The following is a 15,154-nucleotide window of genomic DNA, read 5'->3' on the forward strand; positions in this document are numbered from 1 at the left end:
CTCTGGCAGAGCCGATCTGCCTGGCTCCGGGAGCCGCTGGGGAAGTTGGCAGCCGTGGGAAAGATCCACACAACTCTCCCACCACCTGCCTGGGAACAGCCCCGCCACCTTCCTCCTCCTCCTCCTCCTCCTCCCGGTGTGATGAGTTTCCCGTGCTCTGCCAGCCGGCTTCTTTTTCTGGGGGCTGCTTTGGCTTTTGCGGGGGGGATGCCCACTGCCTTCGGTGGCGGCTGCGACGGAGAGGCTGCGGAGTGAGTCATTGCCATCGCTGCTACCGGGTGACCTGTGGCTGGGGGCTTAGGGGGGGGGGGGGGGGGACTGGGGTGACCGAAGCAGGGCTGGGGTGACCGGAGATGCTCACCGGCGCTGGCTGCTGGCCCACGGCAGGGCCTGGGGAGGGAGAGAACTGAGCCGATCTGTTGAATGCAGCGAGGAGCTCGGGGAAATGCCAAGAGAACTGCCAAAAGAAAAAAAAGCAAAGCGCATTTCCTTCCCTCCCTCTGCTCCCTGTAAGCAGGGATTTATCCGCACCAGGGCAGCGGGCAGGGGGAGCGGGGGGACGTGCTGGGCAAGATACCGGCTGGGGGGGGGGGAGACCCTCCTCCCTGTGACCTGCCACCTCCGCACTGAGCCGCGGTCCGATGGGATGTGCAGAGATCCTGGCTGCTTTTGACCAGCCTGGCTGAGCCGGGGGGATGCAGTGCTGGGGGCCAGGGTGATGGTGGTCCGATGGTGGTCTGCCTTTGCAAGGGGGATGGGTCCCCACGGGCACAGCAGGTTCCAGCTGCCCCAGGCTGGGGGGGCACAGGCAAGCCTGTTTTGGGGAGGGCAGCAGGTGCTGAGCAGGTGGTGCTGAGCTGCACTCTGGGGTGTTGGAGCAGCGGAGGGGGAGCTTCAAGGGGATTTTACAGTGGGAACTGAAGCTCGGATGCAGCCGTGGCCCGGCCCCCCATCCCAGGGGCCAGCATCACCCTGCAGAGGAGCGTGCCCGCTCCCTGAAAAAGTGTCACGTGCTTCAACTTTGGCATCAGGCAGGAGGAGGATGGATTTGTCAGCTCAGCCACCCCCTTCCAGCTCTTCCCAGAAAGGCAACGGCTTGAAGATGTGGCAGGTCCTAATTATAACATACGCGAACCCGCTCCTGCTGCCCTCCCCGGCTTCGTGCCCGCTGCGGGCACTGTATCATCCTCTCCGGCTTCACGTCTAATGGAGGAGTTTCCTCTGCGGGGTGGGCCGGTTCCCCGTGCCCTGGTGCTGTGGATGGCCCTGCACCAAGCCCAGCTCAGGATGGGTGTCTCTGCCCCTCCCCGGGGCTTTCCCAGGCTGGGTATGGGCAGGGGATGGTGCTGCCAGACCACGGTCTCGGGGTGTAGGTGTGATGGGGAGCAGAAGCACCACGCGGTGTCACGGGCACCACTGGGGACCGACAGTCAGCTCTTGCTCTGAGCCAGTGCCGTCCCAATTTGCAGAAGGTGATCAAAAATTAATTGCGGGATTTTGCTGCACGTGGCAGAAGCAGGGATGAGCGCCGGCTCCTTCCCTCCCTCCAGCCTCTCCTGGCTGGAGCTCCGTGTGCTGGCTGCCGGCGGAGACCCCGCGCCACCTCCCGCAAGGTGAGCCGCTGCGATCTCCGCTTGTTCCGCGGCCGGATCCTGCTCGGCTTCCCCTCGCTGTGCCATCTGATCCTTCAAAATGAGGGATTAGTCCTGGCCTGCTTGGCAGTGGGGAGGGAGAGGGAAGGAGAGAGCTTGGCTGCAGTTAAGGAGATATATATATATATATATATATATATCTCATGATAAATATGTCCTAGGTCTGATCCGTGCTCAGTGGGAGCATTTTTCTTTGGACTTCAGCATCCTTCAGGGGATGCTCTGTGGCAGTGAAGAGGGTGGTGATACCCGGCTTTGCCCGCTGCGGGGCTGTGAGCCGGGCGCTGGCAGGACGCGGTTGCAGAGGGGTTGAGTCGGCACCCTGGCACTGGGCTTGGGCTTATGCAAGCGTTGCAATATCTGTTCGTGCATCGATTGAGGCGTTTCTGGGGGATGCTGCGTCTTGGAGCACGTTGGGTGGGTTTTGATGGTAAAACCCGGGGTCTCTGCTCGCCGCTGCCTGCTGAGCCGTGGCCTTGCTTTTCCTCCGAGCGAACGCCGGGGTACTTGACCTGAATACTTAAGGTTTTGCCTGTCGAGAGAGAACTTAACCTGGTGTCCCCTTCCTCTATGTCTAAATTCTGCTATACTTAATGGAGCTTTTGTGATTAAAAAAACCAGGAGCCAAAACGAACTTCCCTGTAATCGCTTGCAAGTGGGGAAGAGTGAGCGTGCGCTAATTGGGATATTGTGCTGCGTGCCGGCTGGCCCCGCTTACTGAAGGAATAGCAGGTGGGGAAAGAAATGGCCTTGATTTTCAAAAAGATGCTGGCGAGCTTGCGGCAGCCAGTGTGGCAGAAGCCAGCACAGCCCTTCCCGTGCCGGGGCTGGGCTGGGGAGGTCTCCTTGGTGGTGGGCTGATGGGTGGTTGGCTCCTTGGCAGCCAGGGATGGAGTCATGCAGGTGAGTGCTGGGCACAGCCTCTTCGCTGCTTATTCCTGCATCTCCCGGCTTGTGTCACCAGCTAAGCCTTTGCCTGGTTTAATAAGCCCTGATGCAACTGGGTGGGCTCAGCACAAAACCAGTGAGTGCCCAGGTTCTGAACTGGGAGCCAACAGGTCTTGTACAGCTGGAGGAGCCCCATCCTGCTCTAAGATCCGTGGGAGCAGGATCTGCTGGCGGTGGGGTGGGATGCTCAGGATAAGCCCTGGCTGGGATCTGAATTAACACGCCTCTGTGCTTTGCCCACTGCCAGCGGTGACGAAGCCATGGTGATTAGCGCTTAGCCGGCGCTCTGGTTGATGGCACACGAGATGTGAACTCGCCTGCCTGCAGCGGCATGGGCTCCATGGAGCTAATGGCAGCAAAATGACTTGGTTTTGACTGGGAGTCCTGCAGGGCGTGGAGCGAGGGAGAGAAATGGGCCGTTCCTTTCCTTATTTATTTAGCCCCTAAAGGAGCTTTTTCACTGCCGCAAAATCCCTGTGTCAAGGGGCAGGTCTGGGGGGCTCCAGCAAAGAGACCCCCTGTGCTGTGCCGCTGTCATGGGCCAAGTCTCCTCTGGCCCCAGGCTCTTGGGGTTGGTCGGTGTGATTTGGGGGACACTCTGGGCTGTTTTTTCCTGGGGCTGCAGCAGCACCAAGCTGGGGAAGGGAAATCTTGCACACAAAACCCAGGCGATGCGTGGAGGGGGAGCTCCAGCTGCCCCTCCTGGAGGTGCACCAGCCCCATGGAGCAGCTGCGAGCACTTGCCTTGGCTGCAGAGCCTTGGGATGCAGATCGCCCTGGCGGGATGGGCTGCCCAGCTCCGGGGCTGTGTGTCTGGTGGCTGTGGTCACCTCTGGGCTCTGCGGGACATGGTGAGCCTGGATGATGTTTCCCTGCAGCCCTGACTGGTGTGGCGCTTGCAGGGATGCACAGGAGGAGCTGTGGGAGGGAGCTGCAGAGGTGAAGCCCGGGATGGCCAGTCCTTCCGCCAGGCACTGGAGATGGGTTCACAGCACGAGCTTTGTGGGGTGCAGGAGAATTTTTAATCGGCACTGGATTTGTCCTGCCCAGCTGAGCCCTCACCCTGCCCCATCCAGGGACCTTCGTGGATGGCGATGCTGGTGCTGGCCCGTGGCTCGGTGGCATGGCCACCACTAGAGGGGAGCAGGATGCCACCATGCAGGACCGGCCCTGTGTCCTGGGGTGCTGGGGACCCGCAGGGCAGGGGTGCAGCCCGGTGCTGAGCACTGCCCCTGGCCCCCTTGGCTCTGCCCATCCCAGGGCAGCAGCAGCCCCAGCACCCGCATCTGCAGCTCCTGGTGCTCCTCAGATTGGTCTGGCTCGGGCCAGGCAATGACCCTTGCCTGGGTTCTAGAGATCCGCTGGGTTTGATTAGTCCTTGCTCTGCTCTCCAGACTGCGGATCTGGCTGTGGCACAGCCGGGATGAGGGCGACAGAAAGGCTCATTCCTCACCGACGATGTGCTTGCGGGGAGTGGGAGGAAGCAGCATTGCTCCTTCCTTTGGTGCAGTGATAAGTGCCACACTGGGCGTTTATCCCACCCCCTTTATTGCCACCCTCGGTACCTGCACCTGACTTATTGCAAATCTGCAAATATATCTTCCCCCGGGGTGGTGGTGCTCCCGTGGATGGGGCAGGAGGGTGGCTGTGTCCCCTCGCTGCCTGTAGCACATGGGTAAAGCTGTTCCCTGCTCCACGAGCACCTGCTGTAGGCAGGTGTCTCCCTCCAGATGTGCATCTCCCTCCAGATGTGCAGCACCAGCCTCATGGGGGGAGGGCTGGCTGCTCTGGGGAGGTGCAGGAGCCGGGCTCCCTGCGGATGCAGAGGCTGGTCTCACACCTCGGAAGAAGGATGGCTTTCCCTCCTCCTTGTCCTTGAGCTGTAAGGGCTCCTGCTGGCTCGCCCAGCCCCACGCGCTGCCCACCCCTCTGGCCAGCCCCCCAGGGCTGGGTGCATCCCTGGCACGGGTGGAACCAAGGTTTGGGGTCTGTGGGGAGCAGCGGCTCGTGTGTGACCGTGGGGATGCTCAAGGCAGGTGGAGGGTGACAGTGGGAAGGGGACGCTCATCTCCTGCCCCTTCCCGGTGAGTGCTCAGGCCATTGGCAGCACAGGCTTATCGGGTAAGTCAGGCTGCATCTCCCCTAATGATTCAGGGAAGGATTCAAACCAGCTCCCCCCTCCCCTTCCCATTATTTGCGCTTTCTTCTTGCCTGCCGTGATATTTTTACCTTCAGTTCGTTCAGATTATATGATCAAAGGAGGCACAAAGGGGAGAGAACAGAGAGGAAAAAGCTTAAAAGAAGAAAGGGAGAGGCTGTGGGCTCTGAGGGCACTGCTGGCTCTGCGGGAGCTGCTGGGGGCTCGCAGGATTTTCCTGGGAGCAGGTCCACGTGGTGACCATCGCACCTTCTCCAACGGGCCGAAATGTCGCAACTCCAGGGGTGAGGGTGTAAGAAATGACCTGATTTCAGCTGGTGCGGGGCTGGGGGGGGGCGGGGGAGGGGCTGGCTGTGGTGTTGGCACACCTCTGGGTCTTCCCATCATCTGCTCCCTCCCCATGGGCAGAGCTTGACCCGCTTCCAGGCTGTGGCAGGAGCCGCTTTCCCCCGCTCTGCTCCCGCTGCTGCTGCATGGGATGGTTCTTGCAAAGGAGACGGGACGATGCGGAGGGTTGATCCCTGTCCTTGATCCCAGTGGGAGCGGGGCCGTGCTGGTGGGAGCGGGGCCGTGCTGGTGGGAGCTCTCCCGGCGGCAGGGCAGGCTGGGGTGGGTGCTGTGCTGCAGCACTCCCAAGCTCCTGCCTTTCGGAGCAAAGAGCTTGGCACTGGGTAATTCTGGTTGCTTAAAAGCCCCGGCTGTCAGAAACGCTTTGGAGATGGGCCTTCAAGTGGCTCCGACGGACAGGGATGTGCATAATTTATGGAGGTGAGTTGAGGCAAGGGCCCTCCTGGCTGGGGCGGCTGCGGAGCAGAACCTCCTCCGTGGTGTAACGGGGCTCCATGGTGTAACAGGGCTCGGCACGGCCGGCCCTGGCAGGCAGCACCCCTTGGGGCTGGCTGAGGATCCGGCCCGGCAGGTGTGGGCTTGGATGCCAGGCTCTGTGCTCGAGCTGAGATTAATTTAAGCTCTTTCTTCGGTCTCGCCGTTGCAGTCTGTCCTGCTTGGGGAATGCATTTGCCTGCTCCGCTCTCCTCTGCTTTTTGGAGCTTTGCATTAATCATGCGCTGCCATCGCAGCATCCGTCAGCGGCTGCTTGGAGACAGCAGGGATGGGCTGCAAGGGAGAGCCTTCCCCCAGAGGGGAAACTGAGGCAGGGGGCTGTGCTGCTTGGGCAGGGGCAGCTCCGCAGCGTGGGGAGGGGGATGAAGGGCTGTCCTGCCTGTGATCTCAGGGCCAAGACCGTGGCAGCACCCTGTGCCTACTCAGGGGGTCTGTGGTGAAAGCAAAGGAGACAAGGTGAGGGCACAGGGGGCTGCGGGAGGGTGGTGAGAGGTAAGACCCCCCCCGGCTGCCCCGCAGCTGCAAGCAGGAGGCTGCCAAGAGGGTGTGGGGTGGAGGGGCTGGGCTGGGCTGAGCCCTCTCTGCCAGCTCCAGCACTGGCTCTGGAGGAGCCAGCAACTCCAAGACAGGGTGCGTGCACCGGTGTGCTGGGGTGGCATGGCAGTTAGTAGGAGCAGGTGGGTTTTTTCCATCTGGTGAAAGGACTAAATCTCACCCTGTGAAGGTTAATCGGGACCCAAGGGTGCCTGGCTGCTCTTCCATTGCTGCCTCTCCAAAAAGAGCCGCTGACGATGCCGAAATGCTCCCCATTGGCTGCGCTTGGTGCCGGGGCTGCTGAATCCCCGTGGCCCTCGGTGAGGTGTTGGGATGTGGGTCAGGATGCAGTGGGTGTCCATGGGCACAGCCTGCGCGCATCGCTCAGCCACTGCTCCCGGTTTTACCCCCAGTTTTCCCAGGGACCATTTGCTCCTTCCTTCCCGCCCCGTGGACACCCAGCTCGGGGTCCGAGGAGCAGCTCAATGCCCTCGGCACACAGCTGACCATCCATCCTGCCATTTTCAGTTTGGGTGGACCCTCAGGGTGCTTGCCTAGGGCAGCCAGATAGCCAAACTCCCTGCGTGGCTCGGGCGAGACCTCGGTACCATCGATATTTGCTGCTGGAAGCTGTCGATAGCGGATGCTTGCGAGGAAGCAGCTGCTGGTTCGGAAATCAGTGGCCTGAAGGAAGAGCAGCAGGAGCAGCAATGCTTAGGGTAGCGATTCAGATCCGTGACGCTGGCTTTCGGCAGTGCCTGGATGTGTCGGCTCTTGCTTAAGATAGAAATCAGCTCCGAGCCCGCTTGGTTTGCAGTGCGGCGCTCGAGACGTGGGGACTCGTGGCAGGCGGTTGAAAAAGCTGTTAGGAAACAGCCCCCCGGTCCTTCGGCACCTCCTTGCTTTGGGCTCGGTGGTGCAGGGGATGGGGGATGCACGTGGCTCTGACCCCCACCAAGGGCATGAGCCTGGCAGACCTGGGAGGAGGCTTGGGAAGATCTTCAGTCTCGGCTGGCTTTGCTGGGGGCAGGAGCTCATGTCTGGCAGGGCCGTCGATGGGGACAAGGAAGGGGCAGGTGGGTGCAGCAGGGGGTGCTCCACTCAGTAGAGGGGGTGTTTAGAGAGCAGATTTCTCCCCACATCATCTTGGGGTCTAAATCAATCTCGGCTTTAAAGCGGCTGCTTCGCTCCTGTGCCTGGCTGCGTCCTGGGGCAGGAAGGATGCTCTAGGGCAGGCAAGGGACCAGGGCTGTGGGTGCATGTGGGGTTTGCCCCCCTCTGAGCACTGTCTAGGAGCCTGTCCCACCCTGGCAGCTCCCTGAAGAGGGGGTGGGATGGGATGGGGTCCCAGGGTGTCACTCCAGCCCTGAGCCGGCCACTGACCTGGCCCTGCTCCTTTGGGCAGAGTGAGCCGGGGGCCCCTGCACCAACCCCCTGCCCAGATGCAGTCTGGGCTGAGCCAAAGCTGCTGGCATGAATCAAAAATCAAGTGAATCCCAGTTTTGCAGTAACCCCCAGTGCTAATTTCTGCCAGCATCCCTGATGAAAGCACGGAATAGCTGATGTCCTCTTCATGCTCCTGCTTAATTTTCTCTCTCCCTCCTGTTCCCCCCTCCCTCTTAAGGGCTCCGGAGGAAGGATTCGAAGCTTTGCTTGGGCTCACATCTCGGCTGCCGCCTTCTCTCCCTGGCATAGCCATGCAGACCGTGGCACCCTCCTGCAGCCCGGCTGCCCGCTGCTCCCTGGGGGCTGGCATCACCAGTGGGAGCTGCTGACGGTGCCGCGAGCGGGAGCCCACCAGGAACCATGCTGCCCGCCCGCGCCAGCCTGGCTCCCTGACCGCTGCCGGGATTTGGGCTGCGAGCTCTGCCCCATCACGGCTTTGGCGATGAGCGGGGGTTATTTTTGCATGGAGCGTCTGTCCTTCTGCCTCCTCCTGAGTGCCTGGAGCTGGGGGTGGGCGCCCGGGGGTGCCGCCAAGCCCAAGGGCCAGGGCTACCCACACATGAACTCCATCCGCATCGACGGGGACATCACGCTCGGGGGGCTCTTCCCCGTGCACGGCCGGGGCGTGGAGGGCAAAGCCTGCGGGGAGCTGAAGAAGGAGAAGGGCATCCATCGCCTGGAGGCCATGCTCTTCGCCCTGGACCGCATCAACAACGACCCCGATCTGCTCCCCAACATCACCCTGGGCGCCCGCATCCTGGACACGTGCTCACGGGACACGCACGCCCTGGAGCAGTCGCTGACCTTCGTGCAAGCCCTTATCGAGAAGGACAGCACCGAGGTGCGCTGCGTCAACGGCGGCCCCCCCATCATCACCAAACCAGAGCGCGTGGTTGGTGTCATCGGTGCCTCGGGCAGCTCCGTCTCCATCATGGTGGCCAACATCCTGCGGCTCTTCAAGGTAGGGTTTGGCGAGGGTAAAAAGAACCGCCCAGCAGAACCACCGCGAGTGTTTTTGCAGTGTTTCTCCACGCGTGCCTCTTCCACGGCTGAGGGTAGGGAGGAGCTGGTGTCTTTAAAACCCTTCTCCTGCCTCTGCTGTGTTCCCTGGGATCCCTTCATCCATTCTCCTCCAGTGGTGACACTTTTAGCAGGAGGATTTTTCTCTCTTCTCCTCTGGTTTTGTGGTGAGGGGGGATGCTGATGCTCCTGGTGCCAGCGGGGCTGTGGGAGGGCGGTCGCCTGGCAGGGGATGGATGGGGAGGTGGGCTGAGTGTGAGTGTGGGGTGGGATAACGCAGGCTGGAAGGACTGTGGGGGGCTCATCCCACTGCCTGTGCCCACCAGGACCATCTCTGGGCTCAGACTGGGTTGCTCAGGGCTTGGTTTTGGTAGATCTTAAAAACTTCTGAGGCTGGAGGGGGTGCCGAGGATTTCTGGGGTGCAGCCCTGGCCTCCCTTCCTGGCTGGTACTTGAGGGGGCTTGGATGATCTGTGGGAGCAGTGTCACTGGGAGGGTCAGCCCGGGGGCCCCCTGCCCATCGTGCTCAGCACCCTGGGTGTAAAAAGTCACATAAAAGATGCTGGGCACCTCCCTGCTGTGGCTGTCACCTATAGACTGTCTCAGCTGCCTGCAACAGCTGAGAGTTGGGGGTGTTTCAGTATAGATCCCCCTGACACAGGTTATGGGGGGTGGCTCGATAAGGGGGGGCGGGTTATACCCCCAAAATGTAAGGTCACGCCTGAGCCAAACGGCTGGGGAGCTGCAGGGTTGCCACGTCCACTGCTGGGATGGAGGCGGCTCTTGCTGATGGGCTGCGAGGGCGGCTGTGACCGCTCCGTGCTCCGGCCCAGGGGACATGGGCCAGGCTGGGGACACTTGTGCTGTGCCACTGGCCCCGGCTGCGTGGGGGGGAACAGGGGGCTCAGGGCTGCGGTGGGACACGGGCTCCCCCCGGCTCTCCCTACCAGCCGCAGGAAAGCCGAGGAGTTCGTAATTACTCTCCCCTCGCTGTGCATTTATTTATCTGCATCAACATCCCTGGGCTAGAGAGTGTTTGAACAAGAGTCCCCTCTGCAGCAAACGGCAGGGAGAAATAGAAATACTCTGCACACCCAGCAGCGGTGGGAGCCCCGTGCTGCCCCCGGAGTGGGGTCCCACCTCTTCCACCCCTCCCAGCACCCCGGAACATCTCGGTTCTGCAGGATCGGGGCCATTTTCCCTTTTTTCTTACCTTCCTCCTCCGCCAGCCCAGTACACTGAGAGCGCTGGGTGCCCTCTTGGGAGGGCTGGAAGCTGTTAGCGAAGACGGAAAAACCAGATCGCTGATGGAGTTTGATTTTTCTGGGTCCCTTTTTTTAAAACGTGTTAATGTTCCAGGCGATGAGTGAGAAGGCTATTCAATAATTAAAATAATATAAATTAGAGGGAGCGGGAGGAACTTAAAAGCTATTTGCCGAGACAAAAAAGATTGAATGCTTGCTTGGGAGAGGAGGAGGGAGGCGACAGGCAGTGGGAAAGGAGGAAGGAGACTGACAGTTGGAGGAGTGGGGATATGGGGATACCTACATCCTTTCTAGATTATGATGGTTTTTTTCCCCCCTTCTCATCCAGTTTTGCTCCCTGGGCAAAGCAGCTGTGACCTGTGCAGGGAGGATGTCACTGAGCTCAAATGCACCCACGCCGCAGCCTTGCAGCCAGGCACCAGTGCCGCTGGTGGCTCGGTGAGGGCACGTCCAGAGCCCTGGGGGTCCCCAGCAACTTTAAAACCCAGAGTTGATCTCAGCCCAGCGTGACAGTGTGGAAATGCAACTCGATGGACAGGCAGGTAGAGATGGAGACTTCAAACCCCCCGGGTAGGGGGATGCAGGGCGACCTCAACCATTCCTAGACAGCAGCGAATCTCTGGGGGATGGGGTGTGCATGCAGGTGGGCGCACCCCCGGCCGTTCCCAGAGCAGGGACATCATTCCCATGGGATGTGTGGTCTCACCTCACCTTGCTGGGCCCAGCCACATTGCTGCAGCAGCAGGGGCTCGGGGATTCCGGGGTCTCTTCCCCCCTGCCATGACCTGAGAGCTGCTGCTGCTCTTTGTTATTCAAATAGTGGGTTTATGGCAGGGACATGCTTAAAATGAAAATAAGGCAACTTCCATTTCACGCTGCCGCTGACCTTTAAGCACGGGTGACTCCACTCTGAGGTTCAGCAAAGCATTTGCCTTCCCGGGTGTCGCTGCACAGGCAGTTGCCTTTGCCTGTTCCCTGGGGAATGATGCTCACCGGAGCTCTGGCTCCTGCTGTGGCCTCTTGGCACGAGGTGAGTACTGCTCACATCCCCCTCGAGTACTGCTCACATCCCCCTCTGAGTACTGCTCACATCCCCCTCCGAGTACTGCTCTGAGTACTGCTCACATCCCCCTCCGAGTACTGCTCCGAGTACTGCTCACATCCCCCTCCGAGTACTGCTCACATCCCCCTCCGAGTACTGCTCACATTCCCCTCCGAGTACTGCTCCGAGTACTGCTCACATCCCCCTCGAGTACTGCTCACATCCCCTTCCGAGTACTGCTCACATCCCTCTCCGAGTACTGCTCACATCCCCCTCCGAGTACTGCTCCGAGTACTGCTCACATCCCCCTCCGAGTACTGCTCCGAGTACTGCTCACATTCCCCTCTGAGTACTGCTCACATCCCCCTCCGAGTACTGCTCTGAGTACTGCTCACATCCCCCTCGAGGTACTGCTCACATCCCCCTCCGAGTACTGCTCACATCCCCCTCCGTGTTCCCTGGCGAGGGGACGCTGATGGGAAGTGCTGGGAGCCAAACTGGTGCAACCTGCTCCCGATGCTGGGGGGAGCACTGGAACGCCTGCCCTGGCTGGGGGTTGGTGCCCCCTCCCCGTGGGCAGCTGGTGGGGGGGAAGCAGGGCGGCATTTCAAGTGCCCTCCAAGTACTTTGATTTTTTTTTTAAATTGCTGAAGTGGTTCTCTGGGAGGGTTGTAGCACATCCAGACACAAAATCAATTGGAAAGTCCAACCAGGCAAGGAGCAAACAGCATCCCCCCCAACCCGCCCCTGGATGTGCGCTTGCACCCCTGCACCCGTGGGGATGCAGACAGGAGCCGTCCCCTCCCTTTGGTCACCCACATTTCAGCGATGGGTCCCCTCACCCCGCTCCAGCAGCAGCAGGTGGGTCACTGCAGGTCTGCATCCCACCCTGCATGTGACAGCAGCCCCCCCAGCTTGTCCCCAGGAGCTTGGAGCAGCCCCTTTACCTCTGGCCATGTGCACGGCAGAGGTGGTTGTTCCTGCCCCAGGATGATGCTGTCCCCCTCCGTGGTCCCTCGCCCCATCCCACGCTCCCCTCCCACGCATCTCTCCCTGCTCCCTTCCCATGCAGCCCACCGGCCCTTCCCCACCGGCGGTGAGCCTTGCCCCTCCCTGCCAGGGTTTTTGTTGCTCCTGTGCTACATAAATAAGTAACGTGTCCTTTTAGATGCCACTGCCTAATTAAAGCTGTACATCAGTGGAACAACTTGCAGATGCGGCATCCTCTGTCCAAGCTGGCTCCATCTCTCCTCGTAGCTCTGCCTGCAGAAAAAACCTTCCCCCAAATCCCCGGTCTCGGCTCCTTGCGATAGCATCTCTCTGGCGTCACTGCAAGAGCTTTCTGGCATGCTCCAGCTCCTTCCCACCCCTTTCTGCTAGCTTTCCAGCCCCAGCTCTACGTACTTTCTCCTGAACCACCACGGTGATGCTGGTGTAAAAGGAACCACGTCTGTCCCCTGCAAATATGATCCCCCAAAAGCTGCGTCGGGGTCTGGGGTTGCATTTTTCAACCCCACCCAGAAAGAGCTGGGACGTGATGAAGCCTAAGTGCTCAGCCGGGGTGAGGAGCATCCTTGGCCAGGGGAAGGACTCAGCACACGCCGGACACTTTGAGGTGCTTGTTTTCTTTGTGGCAGCGAGTGCAGCAGCTCTTTTTAGCACAGGGGTATTGTACAGCATGAATAATTCACCTAACGGAGGACGATGCCAGTCGCGTGTGTGGCGGGAGCCAGGAGTGCTCAGCACCTGCAGGCACATGAGGTTTTGCTGCCTGGGGCTGGGTTGCTAGAGCTGTGTGTGTGTGTGCAGAGCTGGATTAGACCCCTGGTGCTGAGCCCCCCAGGTTTGTGTCTGCTCCCTGCAACAGGGGATGCCCCAAGGCTTTGGGGGCAGTGGGATGGGAGGGCTGCTGCATTCAGCACCACGCTTCCCCACTTAGTGGGTAAATAACCTTCATGAAGCCAGGAAGGTGGAAATCGGCTGGGGGACTCTGATTAATCACCCGCTCCTGCCACTTCATTTCCTTGTTCTTCACTGGATTTATTAAAACAAATTGCAGCTGCCTGGTTCCCCCAAGCTGCCCTTGCCCCGCAGCCCCAAGCTGTGTCCCTGGGCTGGGCGAGGAGGAGCGGGAGGCTGAAGGCAGGGGGACCGCACTTTCAGCCAGGAGCATCCCGAAGGGCAGCATCCATGGCTGTCTGCACCCCATGCTTGGGATGGGAGCTGGGGTTTGTTTTGGAAAAAGGGATGCAACCACCCTTTGGCAGCACCGGCGTTATCCACTGGAGCTGCCTCCCCAGTGCAGGAAGCCTGGTCTGTGGGCAATTAAGAAAAAGTTTTCTTTCTCATCACTGGTTTTCCATCTGCCGCCAGCACCCCCAGCTGAGCCGTCTCCTTTCGGCATCAGCCGGTGCCAGGGCTGGCCGGGAGAGCCTCCCGCAGCTGCCGTGCTTCCCGGTGCTTTATTTTTTGACAAGAGCCAGATTTATTGAAGGAGACCGAGCAGCCCGTGCGTGGCCGGTGTCAGCCCTGGCGCTGGAGCTGCCTGATTTAGATGCTCGGTTGAACAGGTCACGACAAAGGAGCGGGCAGGTCGGGGAGTCTGTGCTCCCTACCCTGAGCTATGTCCTCTCCGGAGTGGCTTCATCCTGGTGGCACCGGCGCTGGGAAATGGAGGAATCTGGTATCAGCTCTGTCTTGTGGCGGTGTGCCGTGGTCCCTGAGCGATCTGCCTGCCCTGTGCGTTAGGAGCAGCCCACCCCCACCCCCACCCTACATTTTCAGCTGGGGAAAGTGAGGCACGGAGAGCTGGTAAGCAGCCCAGGGTCTGTGGGATGCGGAAGCTTTATTGCTCTCCAAGGAGATGCTGAGGGCTGCTGGACCCTGCCTTGGCACTGGGCCTGATCCTGCAGCCCCGGGGAAGGGGCAGTGGCACGGGGGCTGCAGCTCATTCTGTTCCGATGACAAAGTCTGACCATCCCCACTCAGCCCCCTCGCTCCTCCAGCCCCTGCGGTGCTTTACGCTCTCCCTAATTAAAAGCTGCTGTCCAAATGGCTCGATGATGGAAATTCTAATTAAATCAATTCCATCTTGTCGGTGAACCAGAGGTTTGCAGAAGATACGCATGAAATTAATAAGTGTGGTTAGGGAATTAGCTGCCTCTGACCCTGCTCTTGGTGTGGGGGGGTCGGTGCAGGAGCCCCTTCTCATGGGGATGCTCCCAACTGGTGCGTGAGGCTCTGGCCACGCGATGGCCCATTTGTTTTTTGGTTCCTTCCCTCCTGGCTGCTCGGGCTGATGTTCAGATTGATGGTTTAAGCCGTGCTGAAATCACCGCCTTTGCCTAATTCTCCCCAATCCAGAGGGATTCTGTCCACCGCTGTAGGAAAAATGGCCCACCAGCTCGGTGTTCGTGAAATCGGTATGAAATCCAGGTGCTTTGGCAGTGGGTTTGAGGTCGATCACACCAGCCCATTGACCTAAGGGGCTGGGAGGAGCAGGATGACACCCCCGACCGTGGCTCTCGCCTGCTCTCTTACCCTGAGGGGCACTTCTGCAGGCTGGGGGTGCTTCTGGATGATGCTGACCCTGTTTTTTGGTTCAAAAAAAGGGAGGAAGGAGGTTTTACCCCCTGCTCTGGCATTACTCCTCACTCTTGATGGGACAAGGGAGTCTTGAGGTGCAGGAGGGCTGGTCCCACTGATTCCCCCCCGCCCCAGTATTTATCCCAGGCTGGAGATGAGCCAGAGAAGGTACCACCGGTGCCCAAATATGCAGCTGAGAGACATTTCCAGCTTTGGCCTCCCCGCTACATCCTTCTTCTTTCTAAGAACCCTGAATTCCCTGCCTGCATTTTGCTTTTACGGACCTAAAAGGACTTTTGTCTTTTATCTGAGAAAATAGCTGGTGCCAGGAGCTGGGCTATTGCAGACCAGGAGATCAAAAAGGCAAAGGGGGGGAAAAAAGGCAGAAGTCGTCTATGAAATGGTCGTTTGAGAACCAGTATTTTATTTTCACTTCCATCCAAGGCAGAGGAATAAGAGAAAAAAGCTCTTTCCATTTGTTTATTAAAATACAGCTTCCAGTTTATAGCCCGTAGATCAACAGGTAGTTTCTAGGCTTCATTTTCCAGCAGAGATTCCGGTGGGATGGGCAGCCTGGGGGTTAAAGCCAGATGTGCCCCAGCTGTCCGAGCTTGGATGGGATGCGCGGTGGAATGGGGGAACAGCTGGGAAGTCTCCATCA

General features: G+C 59.7%; 1 protein-coding gene across 2 annotated transcripts in view; it reads left to right on the forward strand.

Annotated features, from left to right (window-relative positions):
* Positions 1–15,154, forward strand: part of GRM4 (glutamate metabotropic receptor 4) — a 68,348-nt gene that overhangs the window by 15,394 nt on the left and 37,800 nt on the right. Inside the window, exons 1-2 of one of the 2 annotated variants that reach the window (XM_080366994.1) lie at positions 596–1,613; positions 7,760–8,542. In XM_080366994.1, the coding sequence (XP_080223120.1) occupies positions 8,024–8,542 (519 nt within the window). In that variant the 5' untranslated portion in view covers positions 596–1,613; positions 7,760–8,023. Of the gene's footprint in view, positions 1–595; positions 1,614–7,759; positions 8,543–15,154 lie in introns of those variants that run through there. The other variant, XM_080366993.1, reaches the window with a different exon arrangement.

The sequence above is a fragment of the Falco punctatus genome (assembly GCF_963210335.1).
Source record: "Falco punctatus genome assembly, chromosome: 17".
NCBI classification, from domain to species: domain Eukaryota; kingdom Metazoa; phylum Chordata; class Aves; order Falconiformes; family Falconidae; genus Falco; species Falco punctatus.